Here is a 19,896-nt window from a genome sequence, read left to right as displayed (position 1 = left end):
CCACATCAATTCGAATAAAAACCTTGAGCTTTCGATGACCATCTATGCCATTGTCATCAGGAGTTCACCGACTGCCAGGGGTGCTACGGGTTCTCGCTTATATAAGCATGGTGACATCAGCAGCCAATCAGACCCAATGTGGCATGCGCGCATAAATCGATCTGCACAGCTAGCTGAGCTATTGCCCATGGCAGCACCAGTGACATCAGGTGGCGGGCACCACATCTGAAACTGCCACTCCCGCGTCGCGCATCTGTCTTTGCTTTCTTTCAATGTCATCTTTAACAGGGTGTAACATATCTCATATCTTGGGGATGGACCAGAACACAGGTCTTACCCATGTTTCTGCAGCAGACGTCCTAACTTACTGCAAGTTGCTCCACAGTATAGCACAAATACAGTCCATTTGGCCTCTTCTGATTCACCAGGTGCCTTTCGTCAACAGCCCTCTAAAGTGTTTGCGATGTCTCTTTTGCTGATGTCATCATGCCTATATAAGTGAGAAAACGTAGCAGCCACGGCAGTCAGTGAACTCCTCACGACGATGGCGGAGATGGTGATCGAAAGCCCGAGGATTTTATTTTAATTGACACTGCTTGAAAACAGACTGTTTTATTCAAGCATCAATATTGAGCAGCAAGTTCCAATGTGATATTGGTGGAGAGCTACACCGCAATTTGTTTTACACAAAAATATGCATCATATGACACACTCCATTGCATTCAGCTGACCCAAGTCCTTTGCTAACTAACATAACCTTCTCATGTAGTGCCTCCTTTTTATGACCAACTGTTTTAACTTCAGCCTGCTTTCTGTACAAATATTAGATAATATTTTTCTCCTTGTATTTTATTGCAACTTCAGAATTTCAAAAGGCATTCCAGTCAACATTGTAATATCCCCACCTCAGAGGTGACAGAGGTAAGGGGGGGGGGGGGGGTTAGGTCTCAGGAGTATCTCACATAGTTGGTGCAATAGTTTTGTCCTTGTTCATTCTCCCAAGAATCTTAATAATTGTAAGGGAATGTTTTCTGTTCCTGGTGCCTCATTTCCCCTTATGTTATTCAGTATTCTCCAATTATTTTTGCACATTTCCCAACTCTACAACTACATAACACTGTCCTATATATTCCTTCCACCTTTCAGCCTTCCCTTTACTTTTCATCTGAACTCTTGTACAGATGCTACTATGTTCTGCAAAGATATCTAACTTTTATATAGGTGGTTCTTACCTCATCCTCAGTTATGTATGCTTTTACATTTCTCCTTTAACTTTTTGGACACAGTCTAACTATTTTTGGACACAGTCTAACTATTTTTGGACACAGTCTAACTATTTTTGGACACAGTCTAACTATTTTTGGACACAGTCTAACTATTTTTGGACACAGTCTAACTATTTTTGGACACAGTCTAACTATTTTTGGACACAGTCTAACTATTTTTGGACACAGTCTAACTATTTTTGGACACAGTCTAACTATTTTTGGACACAGTCTAACTATTTTTGGACACAGTCTAACTATTTTTGGACACAGTCTAACTATTTTTGGACACAGTCTAACTATTTTTGGACACAGTCTAACTATTTTTGGACACAGTCTAACTATTTTTGGACACAGTCTAACTATTTTTGGACACAGTCTAACTATTTTTGGACACAGTCTAACTATTTTTGGACACAGTCTAACTATTTTTGGACACAGTCTAACTATTTTTGGACACAGTCTAACTATTTTTGGACACAGTCTAATTATTTGGACACAGTCTAATTATTTGGACACAGTCTAATTATTTGGACACCCATTCTCTTTTGCGTGCTTTGTTTGATGCCTAAATCCAAAATTAAATATATGTGTTACTTGTTAATTTTTGCTGGACCCTGTCTTTTGTGTAATTGTTTCTCTGCTGTCTTCACTGCTATTCAGTCATATTCTATTACATTTCCCTTCATTGATGCCTAATGCAACCCTTTAAACGCTTAACTTATGAATGTTTCAACTTCTACAGGTCTCATCTCTACTTACAAGTTATGTATTTGGAATCTCTATGCCTTTCACTGTTCATTCCACGTTAAGAATACGTTTTACCTAAATCTTTTTTTCATCATTTCTAATGCCTATTATCAATGTAGACAAATATATAATTCTAAAAATTTAAGACTCACGAGACAGACAATGGTTGACAATTTGCTATGGTAGGGAATGGGATTATAGAACAATCAGCAGAATTCCTTTATTGTTACACTTTTTTCATTCAGACACAACCTTCATTTATTCAGAAAAGGGAACACTGCAGTGAATACAACAATTGCATTATAAATGTAATTTGATGCTAAATATATCAGGGATGTTGATTAGTCTCAATCAAATTTACCTGGAATTTCCAAAGTGGAATATTAAACAAATACCTTAAAATTGGTATGAAAAAGTAAACAAACCCTTCTTTTGATCCTTCAGGCAAAATACACCCTGGCACTTGTATATACAGCCGCTGTTTCCATAACACTGTTTCCCAGCTTACTTGTGTATTTTCTGTTAGCAGTAACACGAAAGTTAAACGAAGAGATTCATGGTGCTCTGCTGCCTCTAGCAGTTCTTTTTCCTGTAACATAATAAAGAAATTTAATGTTCAGAGTACATAAAAATGAAATTGATGCATAAAAAAATCACCAAATTATTTCCCAGGTGCCAATTCTGTTTGCAACTATCTTTATTGGCTTGCAGTGCACTTGTCAGACAATACAAAGCCAAATATGAACACAGCAATTGCATTTTAAGGTAATTTGATGTTAAATATATTAGTCACAGATGGGACACACTACTGTCAGATTTGAGAGGATGATGCACTGCCTCCATGGCAAGTGTAATATTTCTTTAGTTTCCAAGTTGCAGTTTACTGACTGACTTCACTGACACCACATGTGTCCAGAAAACAGTTCTATCCAGTAATTTAGTGACTAATACTGCCTCACTATTTTCAAGACACTAGTCAACTGCAATATGAAATTGCTGAGTATTACACTTATAAAGTCCTCTTAAGACACATTTAGGTCCTGGTTTGGGAGTTGCTAAGATACTGCATTCTTTGACTAATTGTTTTAGTTTTCTTACTAAATAGTTTGGGCTCCAAATTCATTTTAAATTCTTTGAATGCTCCAACTTTTTGGAAGTAGTGTCACAATTCGGAACAACTCACTGCTTGTAGTGCTGGTACTGAATTTCTCTTTCCATTGCATTATTTCAGATTCAATATTTGTTTCTTAATATGCATTTTTCTTCCACACTAGGTATGTATTTACTTCAGAATACCTCAGACACTTGCTTGATCTTTTTCTGCACGTATGTTCACTCTCCCCCAGCGTCTTCTTTTTCAGCTACAGATTTGTCTGACTCACCCGAGGAGCTACGCTGGTTTGTGGTTTCCACTCATTTCAATGTAGTTTCGTCAGCCACAGGCCCTTGTCCGCAAGTTAATTTTTTCCTACTTTTATCACATATTTTGTAACTGTCATTATGCCCCAATCGGTACCAACCGTCCACATTTGCACTTTAGAGACTTTCTTGTATCTGCTGTGTCCATCTTCCCTGAATGGATTACAGTGATGCATGATCTTCTCAAACTCCATCTTCAAAGATGGTTTTTGTAATTTTCACACACAACAGCTTTTGCAGCAACTAACTTTACAGGAAACAGCTGCACTGCCATCCAATACTAGATAGCTTGAGTTTGGCCTGCTTACATTGTTTAACCACCACCCTTTTAACAATAAACATGTTTTCAGTGCTTTGTGTCACACAGTCTGAAAACAATTTTGTATTAATGCAACACACTGTGTATGTATTCATTTATATCTCGTGCCGTCCAAGTTGGAATTTTTACAATGTTGTATAGTATAACATAGAGAAGCCAATTTCTATTTGTCAATTTCGAAGGTGACATGTTTTGAGATATTCAAGGTCGTTAACCGTAATTTTCTACTTCCTTCGAATATGATGAAACTGCATATAGTTCAAAAGCTTCTTACAAGGCTTTTCCTAAATACCTGGTTCATTGTTCTATCTTTATTAGATCAAAAGTTACAGCTGTTTTTGTCAATTTTCTACACTTTTTAGAACTTCAAGTGGACATTATTCTTGTCTTTCTTTCATTAAAATTCTGTAATCTGGCACCTTTCATTCTCGTCATGTGCAATGAACACACCAAATTGTGTTGAAATTGATGAGGGTCAGGTTGGAAAGTTTACTTTTCTGCATTAATTTGACATGGAATGACTCTTCACCTATTTTGACACGTTTCAGTAGTTCTATATTATTGTTGACTTCACCTAGTGACTCCTAAGGAGCTTGCAAATGCAGCTGGTTTGCTCGAAATTCAACATTTTTTGAACAAATTTTGCTTTGTCATATGGTTCAAATCTAAAACACCCATAAAAAAATTAATGGCGTGAGCCAATTGATACACCAACATCAGACTTCTCTGATTTCAGTTTGGCAATCACTTATTTCACTTTTTTCAAAATTTCATAGGTTGATGATTTGCTGGGATGTCCATGTTGCTTGTCATCTTTTTCTAAATGCTTACAATACTTGTAAACACCCTTGCTTTACTCATAGGACACTCACCAGAAGCAACATTGATCACTCCTGAAACAGTTGTATTTATTCCATTCTTACAGCAAAATCAATACAAATTCTGTACTTATTTTGTATTTAAATAAATAAAATCAATACTATCAGCTGACAAATGACAATTTGCAGCATGGCTAATACTGCACTGACACTTCCTGGGAATATTTACCAAATGAACAATGAAATATGTGCAAATCTGACTAATACGAAATGCAAAATTTCAAAATTTATATTACTTCATATAATTTGCTCAGGTTATTGAGTAGTCGGAACTCCTGTTTGACTGCAGCATTTTAGCACTATGTGTAGCATTGTTTTATTTCTTCACTGTGTGTGTGTGTGTGTGTGTGTGTGTGTGTGTGTGTGACTCAAATGACTTCACTTTAGTGCAATCTGCAGGTTGGTTATAGCACAGAACCTGTAAAAAGTGAGTCATGAATTTACATTACAAAACAGTACTGACTAAGTGGGTCAAACTGTTTTAGGTAAACAGAACAACCTGCTCAAATGGGTATTTGTTTGTTGATAACACTCCTGCACCATGCCTCATCCCTGTACAACAATATAATTTCCTAACAACCAACAATTTTTTTAAATAATCTTATATATACCACTTTCAAGTATCTAGAACAGAAGCATTATACATTGGATGCATTAGTATCACTTATGTATTTAACATACGAACAAGTTATATTGCATTCGGGAGGACGACGGTTCAATCCCATCTCCAGCCATCCTGATTTAGGTTTTCCGTGATTTCCCTAAATCGTTTCAGGCAAATGCCGGGATGATTCCTTTGAAAGGGCACGGCCTATTTCCTTCCCAATGCATCATTAATGAATCTTCCATAAAATAAGTTATAATCCTTGTAGTATATTTTGGGATATGACTTATTCCTATGTTAAATACGTAACTGATACTTAAGTATCCAATGTATAATGCTTCCATTTCAGATACTTTACAAAGGCTTCAAGTTGAAATTGTCAAACTGTACATCAAATAAAGATTATGTCAGCTGAAGACAGCACAATTACAAAATTCATGACAGCAGCAAACCCCATCACAATATAGATTACAAAAATTCCTCTAACCCACTACTAAAATCATAGGGCAGTTACCAATCATGGCAACTGCATTACTAGAGGAATCAATACTAAGAACTAACTAATCAAAGTTATTGCCTTCTTAAATAAGGGCATTTTTCAACATGTAGCAATGTATGAGGCTGTTATTTAATGCACAGTAATTGTCAGGCTACACATGCTAAAAAAACTATGTTTTAATCAACATTAACCCCAGCATCACCACTTTGTATGGGGTGGGAGGTGGGACTTCTTGTTTATACCAACCTTTTGGAAATATTGCAATCTAGTAATGTACTTCATATTTTAATACTGTGAAAAAACTATAAAGAATTCTAACCAATTCTACAATTGTTTTAAACTTTTAAGTTAAACTTTATTTTTTATAAAGTCTACCTGAAGTGGTCCTAGTCTACCCTTTTGTAGTATATACAACTTTTCACAACAGATGCCTTATTCAATAAATAAATGTGTTGTGGTAATATATGATACCTAACCAAGTTTCCGTGTGCACAGCAACAGTACTCCCAACAACAGTATTAAGGTCCAGCACTTCATGAATGTTTATTTATACTGTTACCTTAAGCCACACTAGGTGACCGCAACTTTCTGGCACATCAAAACTGTGTGCCAGACCAAGATGAACTCTGGATCTTTGCCTTTAGAAGCAAGTGCTCTATTAGTCTAGTAGAATTAGCACTCAAATCGGAAAAAATTGTTACAAAAGGTTTTATTGTTTTAATGGCTTCATTTGTGTCTTAGTATGACTACCCTAGGTTTTCCCCCCCTCAGCAGAGTTTGTGCGGCAGGGGGGGGGGGGGGGGGCGCCACAGAGTCAAAAATGTACCCAAAAAAGAAAAAAGGGGTATGTTTTCAGTTTTGTGGGCCACCTGTTTCCATTCTAGTGCTCTTCAAAATTGGACCAATTTTGCATTTTCTGTTTTTTTTTTTTAATATAATTGAAACTAACCCACTGATCAATAATTTTTTCCATAAAATTGATATTGAGAGAGAAATTCTGCATTTGATAAAACCAAAAGTGAATTTATTGGACCACCCATTTGTGTGCAGCTCCTCATCATTAAAGGTGGACCATTTCTTATCATCAATGAAGACAATTTCAAATGTAGTTCTTTAGTAATTCTTATGTACACTCTTAAATACAGAACTATAGCAACCCATTGCCTCATACTTATTAAATATAGTAATAGAATAAAATAATTTTGTAAAATTTGAAAAATATTAAAAATGTTTTTCATATCTTGAGGGTTAAGAACTGAGACCTCGTACCTGAGATGTCAGAAAAAAATACTGGCTCAAAAAACTTAGGTGAAAAAATGTGGTTGTATTTGTCTAAATATTTATCTTTGTGGTAATAACAAATATTAGAAATATATTTTGAAATTAATTTTAACAAACACTGTTCTTCAGCTGGCAAGTCACTCACCCTTATTAATTCCTGATGCACTTTCTTCTTGTAGTGTTTATGGCACTGTTCACTTATTAGTTCACCTACAAAACAACTCATTTCAATACTTGAAAAACCTACTATTCTTGAAAACAGTTGAAGATAGGAGACTCCAGATCAACACTTACAAAACTCTTATTCACTTGTTTATTGTCTTGGGTCAAGCAAAGAAAGTAATATGAAAAGTAACTCCAATGGAATTCACAAAGTGTCTGGTAGAACACACAACATAACTGATAAACTATGCAATGAAATATCGTGTTTAACTCCCTAACGAAAATTGCAGCTGGCAAGTAGTTACCACTGAAGTTTTAAATCTGTATACATGGAGACTCATCATTATGTGTATACTGTACACAAGTGTAGTACAACAAATGTACCGTTAATTTTAAGAATTAGAACTCTTGCCAATTGTTATCTCTGCCCATTGTTATTTAAGAGTAGAAATATTTGATCATTCATTGTATGTAATGATTTAAACATCATTTGACCAATGTCAGATGTAATAATTTCAAGCCCTTGTTTGCTAACTTGGCACTGCACGAGCATGTAGAGGGGTAGCATTTTTACTGAAATTTGCTGCTCTATTACTCTCAATGTAGTTGAGTCTCAGTCATAATTTTTTTGTGAGATACTCCCATGAGAATGAAGAACATTCTGTAAAATTTTCACTTGTTTTCATTTAGTCCCTTTTCAGATACTGACCTGCAAAAATTGACATTAGAAGGGTTTTGGCCATTTTTTAAAAGCTCTAGAAAAAAACAGAAGTGCATTCTCAGGACTGCAACTTTTACTACAGGTAGTTATCTAAGTACACAACACACAGATAACATTATTAGTGAGTCTCTCTTCCTTCATGAAAACTGAAGGCCTTAATTAAGTGAAGATTGACAAATTTTTTCACAGTCTTTACGGAAAGAGTGAGTGACACTCTTGCATGATAGAAAAATTTTAAAAATTTATCCTGAAGTTCATTTCATGCTGAAAACACTGGTTTTTGAATTATTCAGATATATTTTAAAATAACTTGGCAATTAAACTTTCTGCAAACGTCTATTTCCACTAAAATTTGCCCAACCGCCATTGTAAAAATTGCTGCCAAAAAAAACTGACTCATAAAATTTTTTTAAACAGTGTTTTATGAATGCCTGCCTATAGGGAACTCGTAAAAAACTAAGAAAATCAAAAATATTGAGCAACAAATTTTATTCATTTTGGGTAATTTTAAATGGATTGACCCAAATTTGTTATAACAAAATGATGCAAAAAAGACAATGCACAACCTGAGTGTAATAAATGATTACACTCAAAATAAAAAACCAAAGCAAGCAAAAATTTTATTAAAAGTTACGTTTAACTCCCCGTAAAATTTAGTCTTGTCAGATACGTGGTTATTATATTTTGTAATTACAAAATTTTACATAAATGTACAGGATGAAAAGGGCAAAAGTACGTATGTACACAAATTTCACTTATGTCGAAGTTTGACTGTCATTGCACCACTCGGCTTCTCAAAGTCTGTAATTTCAGATTCCGACACCCCGTCACTCGGCTCCTCAAAGTCAGTAATTTTTGTCCCCTTGCAGTTGACACAAATTAATGAGCACTTAATACCAGCCTTCCAACACCCACAACTACCTGCACAGCCCCCTTGTTGCATTTACAGGAAATTGGTGAGAAGATACTGCGGAGTTGGTTCTTTGGAGGTAGGAACGGGGGCCAAGATCAAACTCTGAAGCCTGCCATCTCCATAGCAGCAGATCCATCTAGTGTCCTATCCACATTTGTGCTTTTAAGTAGGTCCTCAAGCAATGCTAGCTAACTGCTTCCGACGGTAGTGGTGGGGATGCTAAGGTGAATCTGGATTTCACAACTGCTTTGGAAAACATGTAGAATCGCAATTTGTCTAAAGTGTCTCCTGCCGTACCTCCATAGGGGGTTGTTAAAAATCTGATGCCGGCTTTGATAAGAGCTTCAGCTTGAGTGTCATGCTCTAAGAAAAGTTTGATATCGTCCAGAAGACATTTATTTTTGACCACCTTCTTCTTGCCTTGACGGATGAGTGCTGAAGTTGTTTCACATCCACTTATGGCGTGGAAAAATATGAGTGGCCTTCTGATGTTTGCCAGTTAAACTGCTGGAACCAAATACTTGTCATAAAGTCTTTCCTCTTCCAGGTTTCAAGAAATATATATTTGCTGATGGTGTAGCTAGGGCATTAAGCATGATAAGGTCCATATCCTCAACAACAACCACAACCTTCTAATGTTCCTGTGATACTTCAAGTGCTGTAGCAACAATTAGGTGGTCTGAGTCTTCATTAGCTTGCTTTACTGAGAAGCCTTCATCTCAAGCCTCAAAATAAGCAAGCTAATGAGACATGCTTTATTTCTGTCATTGGTCCTCTATGGGTTGAACGGTTTTAGAACTTTAAAGATGATGCAACTCGTCATATGCAATGTATGTATTGATATGCAAAAACATGGTGCTCTTTCTTACGGTAGCAGTGACTATGGAACAAGGGCGGCGAGGTGATGGGTGATTCATAAATGTGTCAGAGGTGGCCCGAGAAAAACGCAACGTGGCATGGGTGTGAGGCGCAGAGGCACATTGGCGTCGCGGCACGCGAAACCCTGGCACTTATCACTGCGTGGCATGTCGTTCTCTATGGGTAAATAACTGTGTCGTTAGGTGTGCGTCCACCCCGGAAGAAAAGTATGAACTGGTGAGACCCGGCCAGGAAAATCTTTTACCTGGGCCACACCTGTCCTTTTGTCCGCGGGTGGTGCCAGGTGCCATTAGAGAGCAATAAACTGTGTCACCTGGTGGGCGGACGCAGGATGCTACCGCTTGGTAACTGCACACTCACATTATGCACAACATTCTAGTTAAGCAAGAGCTGCTCTTTCAAATGGTGCATTTTAAATTAAAATCAGGTGACATTTTGTTTTTTATACTTGCCTCCAAATTTGGTCAAATGTAGGGTCTGATTTTTTTTGAAGGTAATTTTCTGGACGATTACCTTAGGAATTACAGAAGATACACTTTTGTCATTATTACACTGGCTTGCCAGGCAGGACATATACACAAAGGCAGAATAACAAGGTGCAAAAAGGCTTTGCCGTTTAATAAGGGACTGTCAAAGCTGACCTTAAATTTCTTGTGTCTGAAGTTACCCATGACTGAACAATTTTTAATTTTTTTTCAATCTTTACTCATAAGAAGAATGCTGAAGATTAGATGGGTAGATCACACAACTAATGAGGAGGTATTGAATATGATGGGAAGAAGAGAAGTTTGTGACAACTTGACTAAAAGAAGGTATCGATTGGTAGGACATGTTCTGAGGCATCAAGGGATAAATTTAGTATTGGAGGGGGAAGCGTAGAGGGTAAAAATCTTAGAGGGAGACAAAGAGACAAATACACTAAGCAGATTCAGAGGGATGTAGATTGCAGTAGGTACTGGGAGATGATGAAGCTTGCACAGGATAGAGTAACATGGAGAGTTGCATCAAACCAGTCTCAGAACTGAAGACCACAACAACACTCATGATAATGTTTTTTGAGTCCTCTGCATAAAACTGATCTAGAGACCTAGATTTGTAAATGTGAAGTACCTTACATACACAGCAATGAAAGTACAAACTTAACCATACAGAAACGGGTGGTCCATTTCACTTTTGGTCTCAAACACAATTTATTCCTCTATTCTATGAACTACCAAAAAACAGAGGTTAAAATCAAAATTTTTCCATTAACATGTAAAATTGGTCCAATTTTGAAGAGTACTAGTATGGAAACGTGTGGTCCAAAAAATATGCGGATGGTCTCATTTAACGCAGAATTTCATGCCCCACAATTTTTAATTCCATTATGGTTTCGATATTGTGAGTCATTAACAAGATAATCACAAAACCGAAAAAATGTCCCTTTTTCGGGTACATTTATGCCCCCCACCATTTTTCACAACTCCACCAAGAGGGAAAACCTACAATTTGTCTAATTTTTAGGTTTAACCCTACTGGGCTATATTGGCTGTCCTACTCAAGCATGACTCAACCCATTGTCACAGCTTTACCTTGGGACAGTAGGAGACAAGGTACTGGCAGAAAAACATCTATGAGAACAGATCATGCTTCAGTAGCCCAGTCTGTAGAGGACTTGCCCACGAAAGGCAAAGGTCCCGAGTTTGAGTGAGTCTGCCACACAGTTTTAATCTCACAGGAAGTGTCAAACCAGCACACACACTGCTGCACAGTGAAAATTTCGTTTCTATAGGTAACAGCAGTTTACTAAAAGTCAAATTTTATCACAGACATGAAATGAATGCAGGGATCATTTCAATACAGAAACTATTTGATAAAATTAATGAATTATTGCCTAGATATTCTGCTGGGATGCACACTGTTATACGTGAAATTATGTCATCGTTCCATGGTAATTGTCCCTTCAAGGTCTTCAGTAAGAAAAATCCTGGAACATTTACAGTGTACTTATATGCCTACTGACTGACCCTAAGGCAAGATGTGCTATCAGCAAGAAGCTGTACGCAGGAAAGAAAAATGATGGCACACAAATATATATCTCAAGAAGTGAAGTGTGCCAACAAGAGCTTTAGTCTCATAAATCTGCTCCCAGTGCTTCTATCCAAACTTTTTTTCCATATATTCCATGAATAACCTAAAGTAAACCTCCTGCTGTTATCTCAACATTGTAACACTGCAGCTGGTTCACTTATTGACAAGAACAAGAGAAGTCAATTTATATTATAAAGAGACCACAGGCTGCACTGAATTTATCAAATGGCAAGCAAATATTCAACTAAGAGCTACAAGGTACCCACTATATTTTTTAAACTCATGTGGAGATAGCACCAGTAATGGTTACACATTATTTCTACACAAACTTCCCAGACTGAAAAAGTATAAAAGGTGAATACTTTCTTCAAAAGATGAAACACATATTGAAGAAAGGACTACAAATATTTGAGGACTCCATAGGTCTGAGGTTTCAGCCATGGACGAGACTCAGACAGAAATCAAGCAGTACTTCAGTAAACAAGACGTTTATGGAGGTGAAAGTGTATGCCATTTGTGTACTACTGAAAGTTAGTAAAAAGCAGCAAAGTACAAAAAATGAACAAAAGACCAACAATCTGACAATTATAAGAGATATGTGTGGTAACAAGGAAACTTGTTGTACGTTCCAAGTGTGAGGTAATTCTAAAGACTGATTTATATTTTTTTCATAAAATATGTTGTGTAAACATCACCTAAAACATTTGCAATATTTTTTTCATTGTATTGACATTTTCTTCACTTCTAAATTAAACAGACAACTGAAGATAATGAGAGTAAACAAACAAATGACTCCACACACGAAAAATACAATATCCGTGTGTGTAAAAAGTGCTAAAAGACATTTGTGGGTTCTGGACCCTACTTACATGTTCGTCTCTTTAAATATATTTTTGTTAAATGTCAACATCAATTAACAAAACTTGTATTTTTATGGTGGAGATAAATGTCAAGCATGCAAATTACAACAAATGTTATTTCCAAAACTCCTATCTGGTGCATGCAGACAAAAAGCTACTTGGACAGACTTCACTTATAAAGTAGAAACATTGGAATTACATTACCCGAGAAACTATATCTCAAGTATCCAGTACGTAATTAGGTGCATAACTTCATAAGTTTCCTTTCTCAAGCTAGCTGAGGTCTCAGAGTTAATAGGCTGGGTTTGAAGTATTTGATTTACATTATGCAATTTACTGCAAATAATTTATTAATATAGGGAATATAAAGCTTTTCACTATAAACCAGTAATTTATGTTCACACGAACATAATCAGAACATTTTATCCATGCTAAATAATACTGAGACTAATTAATAGGTGATGCAAATGTTTTAGCATTATAACCACTGCCACACATTACAAAAGCAACAATATTATACAGTCATACTTACAGGACATATATCTCTGAATTCACATGGTCGGCTCACAGAGAGCTCATTCTGTTTCCCCACGCCGCTGCCCTCTGTGCTGATTGGAGACACACTACATGCGGCATGGGGGGCATCAGGACCACCACTGAGGCCCGGCTCCCAGCGTCACACAAAATCGTTGGCATGGCTCCTCCATAGACTCACTGGAAATGCATGTTTAATATGTAACTGTGGACTCAAAACTGAAAGGTTATATATATAATCTCACACACACAAAAATGCCTATATAATTTATGGACCATATAACATGCTGTGAGATGGAGTGGAAGGACAAGAGTTTTCCACCATCAGTAGTACTCCACTTCAATTAGACTCACTTGCTCAAAAGTGGCACTCTGGTATGCACTCTGTGAGAGCCTGTCTCAGTGATAACGCAACCACTTATCTCTGCCCGCACAGCAACACGAGCACTAATAAAGAGACCTCAGCACTTGTCCAGGATAACACACAGCTGCAAAATACCAACATGAATTCTTTACAGATAAATGTAAAAACTGTGAGAAGCCGACCTCAGGGAAGATCAGTTTGGATTCTGTAGAAATGTTGGAACACGTGAGGCAACACTGCCCCTATGACTTATCTTAGAAAATAGATTGAGGAAAGGCAAACCTACATTTCTAGCATTAGTAGACTTAGGGAAAGCTTTTGACAATGTTGACTGGAATACTCTCTTTCAAATTCTGAAGTTGTGCCACAAACTTCTCTTCTCCCCAATCCTATTCAATACTTCATTAGTTATGTGATCTACCAATCTAATCTTCAGCATTCTTCTGTAGCACCACATTTCGAAAGCTTCTATTCTCTTCTTGTCCAGACTATTTATCGTCCATGTTTCACTTCCATACATGGCTACACTCCATACAAATACTTTCAGAAATGACTTCCTGACACTTAAATCTATACTCGATGTTAACAAATTTATCTTCTTCAGAAACGCTTTCCTTGCCATTGCCAGTCTACGTTTAATATCCTCTCTACTTCGACCATCATCAGTTATTTTGCTCCCCAAATAGAAATAGCAAAACTCCTTTACTACTTTAAGTGTCTCATTTCCTAATCTAATTCCCTCAGCATCACCTGACGTAATTCGACTAAATTCCATTATCCTCGTTTTGCTTTTGTTGATGTTCATCTTATATCCTCAACAAAAGCAAAATGAGTATAATGGAATGTAGTCTAATTACATCAGGTGATGCTGAGGGAATTAGATTAGGAAATTAGACACTTAAAGTAGTAAAAGAGTTTTGCTATTTAAGGAGCAAAATAACTGATGATTGATTAACCCTCCCAATGAATATTTCCATTGGTCCTGGTGAGCTGCCATAACAACCACCACACAAATTAGGTAGCAATGAACCCCAGTAAAGAAAAATATCAGCTTTTAATGAATAAAAAGCTAGTTGCAAACTGTTATCCACACGAAGGTCATGTGATATGACGTCACAGGAAAGTTGGCATTATGTCCCAACCCCCAACTGATTGCACCGTTGGTTGGTGAGTGATAACAGACCAAACAGCAAGGTCATCGATCTCTTTGACAAGAGTTCATTATCTGGAGGCAGTGATGCCCCCAGGAATGTGCTCAGATGAGGAAAGTATGCAGCAGTGTAAAAACGGTGCACTGAAGATAATACTAATGACTGAGCTCAAAAATGATTTAGGGAGAAAAGCAAGTATGCAGGCTGGATCAGTATCGCAGCTAGCCCAGACAAGGGGTCTCCCAGGGATTAGCCAAACCCAAGAGAATTTTTACTTGCATTTGACCCCATCTAGCCCAATTAAGGGTGAAGACAGATCAGAGTAAGAGCTTCTAAGCAAGAGATTCCAAACAGTGAAAGTGAAAAGCCTAAAAATTTGATGGACGTCCACCGGACCATCAGCAATTTTTTTAAAAAATTTACCACCAGCACTGTACATGCAAGTGGGTATGCCCTCCCACAGAGGAGGAACATATCCACTAACAGAGTACTACCCCTTAAACAAAAGCAAGGTGCAGCAGAAAAGGCAAACTGCCTAAACGCAATCAAAACAGAGGAAAGAAAGGACGACAGAAGCGGGAGGATGGTTCAAGGGTACCCTGAATCACTAACTGCAATGGCAGGAAACTCCCTGACTCCAATCACCCTGCACCAACCCTGAACATAGTCTAAATTATACTGAGAATGAAAAGCACTGTCACAGAGAAAATGGAGAATCAGTCATCTGCCAATATGAGTGACAAAGAATTCTGAAGGCCATGCTTCACGTGGAGAGCTATTAGCAGGGAGCATTTCACCAAAATACGAGATGCTGTAAATTAGGCTCAACTATGTAAAGTAAAACTGTTGGTCAGCTTGGCATGGCCAATGTGGAGATGACATACACTGGTGGATTCTTTCCAGGAGGAATGGAAGAAAGAGTCCCATCCAGCTGTGGTCTCCTTGACAGCGCAGAGTTTATTAGAGGGGGGCAGTAGCTCACCAGATTATCCATCTCCTAGTAAGCAGAGGCTGTAGTTGCACATGAAAATCTGCTCCTAGGATTTTCATAGTGTATTTGATGGGGAGTGGCTTAAGGGGAGGTGAGTAATCATGTGTCTAGCAAAATGGTTAGTCAGTTCATTCCCTAGGGCACCCAAATGACTAGGGACCCAGAGAACCAACAACCAAGCAAACGGTCTACGTTTGGAGAGGTCATGAATACCAGATATCACAGGATGACAAGAGTAAATACATCAATGGCCTGGAGGCTGCTCATCTAGTCACTACATATTAAAAAGCAGTCAAGAGAGGCATTTTAATAAAATGGGTAGCTCCATTAATGGCCATCAGTTTCATCATAAAAATACTACATCCCCAGCAACAAATGGTGCTCCTGACCAGTGGAAATTGTGAAAGCATATCCTATCAGTGTTTTACAGCCATCAGTGTGAAAGACTGTAGCACCCTGATACTTATGAAGAGCTGAAAGGCCATGAGGGTGACAATTTAGGTCCTTGAAATAGATCAGTCCTAATTTGTGGGATGGGTACCAAGGGGTGATATGTGAGCAAACACAGGGAGTACATTTTGAGCAGGATAGACAGAGGTCCTGGCAGAGGATTGAGAGCATTCCTACTGGTAATACCACCTGAAGACAGGTATCAGGGAGTCGATGCCCCTTATATGTAAAAAGGAAAGGCTGTGTGTTGTTGAGGCATTAACACAAAATGTAAGGGTGACCAGTGGCCTAACAGAGGCCACTAGCCCAATGATTGCTATGAGGTAGAGTGTGAAACACAGAGCCTTATGGGAGGCTGTTCTCTTGGACCCATGGAGAGCTAAGTGAAATACCAACTCTAACCCAGAACTGGTGGGATGAAAACTGACAAAAAATGGTAGGAAACCTTAAAAAGCCCAATCATGGAGGGCAAGTAAAACATGATGGCATCAGGCAGTGTTGTACACCTTGTATAGGTAAAAAGAAGGTAAATTTAGAAGAAACCTGTCAGACCGCTGCTTCCAAACTCAGCAGATGGTCAGATGTGCATCGACACTCCCGGAATTGAAAGGTTCTGAGAGTTGAGAACCCAGTATAATCAGCAGGTTACTATCATTTCAAGCAGTTTGCAGAAAACATTGGTAAGGCTAATCGTTTAGTAGCTGTCAAGGGACATTGGGTTTTCATAAAATGTAAATTTTCACAGCCAGAATTGTCACAATTAATAAAATATTCCGGGATATTATGCTGTCATCAAATGGATGTCACTTTAAAGCCTAATGTCTCATCTCCATCCGTGGAGGAGATTTTCAAGGAGGATTGTAGCTTTGTGGAATGTCCGATTCACACAATGGCTCGCCACTGACTGCAGCAAAGTTGCTGCTCGTGCATTCAAAACATGTGACGATGAGCCACTGTGGAGAAGCAGAATTCTGCTGAAGTTGGTAGCTAGCCTGGATGTGAATCGGACATTCCACAAAGCTATGATCCCCCTGATAAATGTCCTCCTTAAAGGGGAACAAAACATCAGGTTTTAAAGTCAAATCCATTCAACCATGGCATAATAGCTCAAAATACTTTTTTCACTGGGATTTTGCTTGGCTTAAGGACTGTGACAATGATAGTATCTCGCCAGGGCAAAGGGAAGACAATGTTGAGCCAAATGTGGTTCAAGATCCAGAGTAGATGTGTAGCCTTTGACTAACAGTCAGGCAGTGGATAATCAATTATGAACTGAATCAGAGTCTGGAACTGTATTGAAAGAGAAGGCAATAGCCTTAACTAGTTACCATCAAAAGGTTCATTGTGAGTTAGCTTGGCAGAGGTGAAATATAGGGGTATGCCAACTGTCATTTCTGCAGTATAAAGATCGCCAGATAAGTACAAGATGCCAGTGTTGTCGCAAAGTGGGTCACTAGATGTTCAGCAAGAACTGACACTTCAGTATTAAGATCACCCTGAAGGACAAGACCCGAAATTGTTGGTGGCCCAAGAGACTATGGAGCTTGGTCCACACCTGAGATGAAGACAGGCACATTACCAAGCCAGAAACATAGCACTCCTCCTTACTGCAGTTGATCAGAAAGTTAACCTTAGTGTGAAGTATCTTAAAGATGAAAAGGTTTGTTGGTGAAGAATGTCGTTTGAAACATTACAGCGCTATTCAGTGATCATTAACTGCTATTGCAATGTCTCTGGCATACCAATTCACCAGTCAACGGGGAGGGGGGTCACTTGTACAAAGGGGAATAGCAGTTCCAGCAGTGTGGGTGACTGCATCAGAGACGTGTTGCACAACCTTGTTCATGCAATCCAATTGGGGATGATCATAACAGCAGAAGCCATAAATTGGCAGTCAGCTCTTTGAAGCAAGCAACACAGTAGTCTGCCCATGTGGCAGTGAATTGAAAAGATCTCCAGAAAGTGGTCACCATCACCAAAATGATCATGTAGTGACCAATGTAACAAAGCCACAAGATTGGAAGAAGAGATGGTAGAGTCCATGTGCAGAAAGGTGCAACAAATAGCACTGAAATGGGTAAAAAACACCCCACATTGAGATAACAGATCATGATCAGGGTGTCCAGGTTAGGTGTGCAAGTATCAGTCATGAATTTGAATCATTGTCTGTCACTGACTGGGATGGAACCACATCAAGGAGCATTGGTTTAGAGCCAGACTGTGTGGTGGGACCTGGCACCACCAGGGTTATCAGAGTAGCCTTGTCCCAATTCTGCTCCTCAGGAGCTGGCCAATTAGAACAACCCTACCAGACAAAGTGGTACTCCCCATGGCAAGTTGAGCACAGTGTTGTCCCCTAGTACGAGAAAAAAAGGTAAAGTAGTCGTATTAATGTGGTCAACTCAATGAAGTAAGTTGCTACCTGGAGGTAGATAAATGTTGCAAATGGTGATCACTGAGGTCATCTCTACCTGTACTGTTCTTGCTTCCAGTGTGGGACAGTGGGGAATCCACTCACTGGCATCTGCATGAACTAATGTACACATCCCTCTCTGGTTGCCCTCTTTGCACCAGCAAAGCATGTTTCTCTGGGAGCAATGTAAATTGCAGCAAAGGACATAAGGTTTTGCAATTATGGCACGTGACAACATCCATTACAGTTCCACTGAATGATCACATTATGGCTGACCATGTTAGGTGTGATGGAGCCAGGAGTACCAGTCTCACATCTTGATCACTGCCTGTGACCAACAGGGGTGGAACCAAATCAATAAGCATTGGTTCAGAATCCAACTGCATGGTGAGATCTGGAATCTCCACTGTTACCTGAGTAGCCTTGTCCCAATTCTCATTCTCCTCCTCCTGCCTTTGGTGGATGGTATTCTTGTGAGAGCCTCTATGTGATGAACATAGAGACAGATTAAGAGTAGGCTGCCCTGGGAACCACAGGCTGCAACTTCAGTCATTAGGTGGTATTTGACCTCTGATCTATGGGTTTCCAGAGAGAGATGTGGAGTATCATGTTCTATGCAGTTGACATAAGGTAGTTTTTCACAAGGACTGCCTTCATGGAGTGATTGTATGCAGCTGCCACACTTTGGGTCCACTGTGCAGTGGGACGACATGACCAAAACATAAGCATTATAAGCACCTCATCAGTGGTGGGGCATAAGGGTTTACATCCCACCTGTTTCCAGGACAGTCACTTTAAAGGCTAAGAAAGGCACCTGCATCTATTTGATTATCCTTGGGACTTTTTGGGTGCACTGGACAAAATGTAAAACTCACCACTCCAGATTCATCTGTAGCTCCACATCTCGAGTTCAAAGTCTCTGTGGAAGTTGATTCCCTAGGACATGTTGAAAGTTGTGTGTGGCACAATGGTCACTGGCATGTTACCCAGACATTCACATACCTGGACAGCTATAGACTGTGCTGCAGAGGCAGCTTTAATCAATACTGATCAACTGTGCATTTTCCCAAATTTACCTTCTATAATGGCACGGTAAAAGTAGGCCCATAAATTCGAGTACATTACTTAGTATTGGAGAAATTGTTTTGATCCCCATCATCTGGCTTGTCCCACTTTCTACATGGTATCCAGTGTACGGAAAGCATAGGACAGTAACTGTCTGCACTGAACATTTGATTCCTGCCTCAAGAGACAGCCGGATCAGAATGGGCATTGTTCTGGTGTATTTTGATGTTTCATGTCCAGAATGTATGCACTTATACTGCTTACTTCCATCAAGTGCTCTCTCCACAGGTGCCATCTGGCAGCAGCAC

At 38.7% G+C, this 19,896-nt stretch overlaps 1 protein-coding gene across 1 annotated transcript in view; it reads right to left on the bottom strand.

The window, feature by feature from the left end:
• Positions 1-14,717, bottom strand: part of LOC126297985 (ornithine decarboxylase antizyme 1) — a 33,276-nt gene extending 18,559 nt beyond the window's left edge. The window contains exons 1-5 of the mRNA XM_049989298.1: positions 14,661-14,717; positions 14,475-14,569; positions 13,509-13,601; positions 13,153-13,297; positions 2,441-2,604 (exon numbers count right to left, since the gene is read on the bottom strand). Coding sequence (XP_049845255.1) covers positions 2,441-2,604; positions 13,153-13,297; positions 13,509-13,601; positions 14,475-14,569; positions 14,661-14,717 — 554 coding nt within the window. The remainder of the gene's footprint in view (positions 1-2,440; positions 2,605-13,152; positions 13,298-13,508; positions 13,602-14,474; positions 14,570-14,660) is intronic.
• Between the last annotated feature and the right edge of the window lie 5,179 nt (positions 14,718-19,896).

Source organism: Schistocerca gregaria, chromosome X, assembly GCF_023897955.1.
Source record: "Schistocerca gregaria isolate iqSchGreg1 chromosome X, iqSchGreg1.2, whole genome shotgun sequence".
Taxonomy (NCBI): Eukaryota; Metazoa; Arthropoda; class Insecta; order Orthoptera; family Acrididae; genus Schistocerca; species Schistocerca gregaria.
Note: the sequence above shows the minus strand (reverse complement) of the source record. Positions and strands in the feature narration are given on the sequence as shown.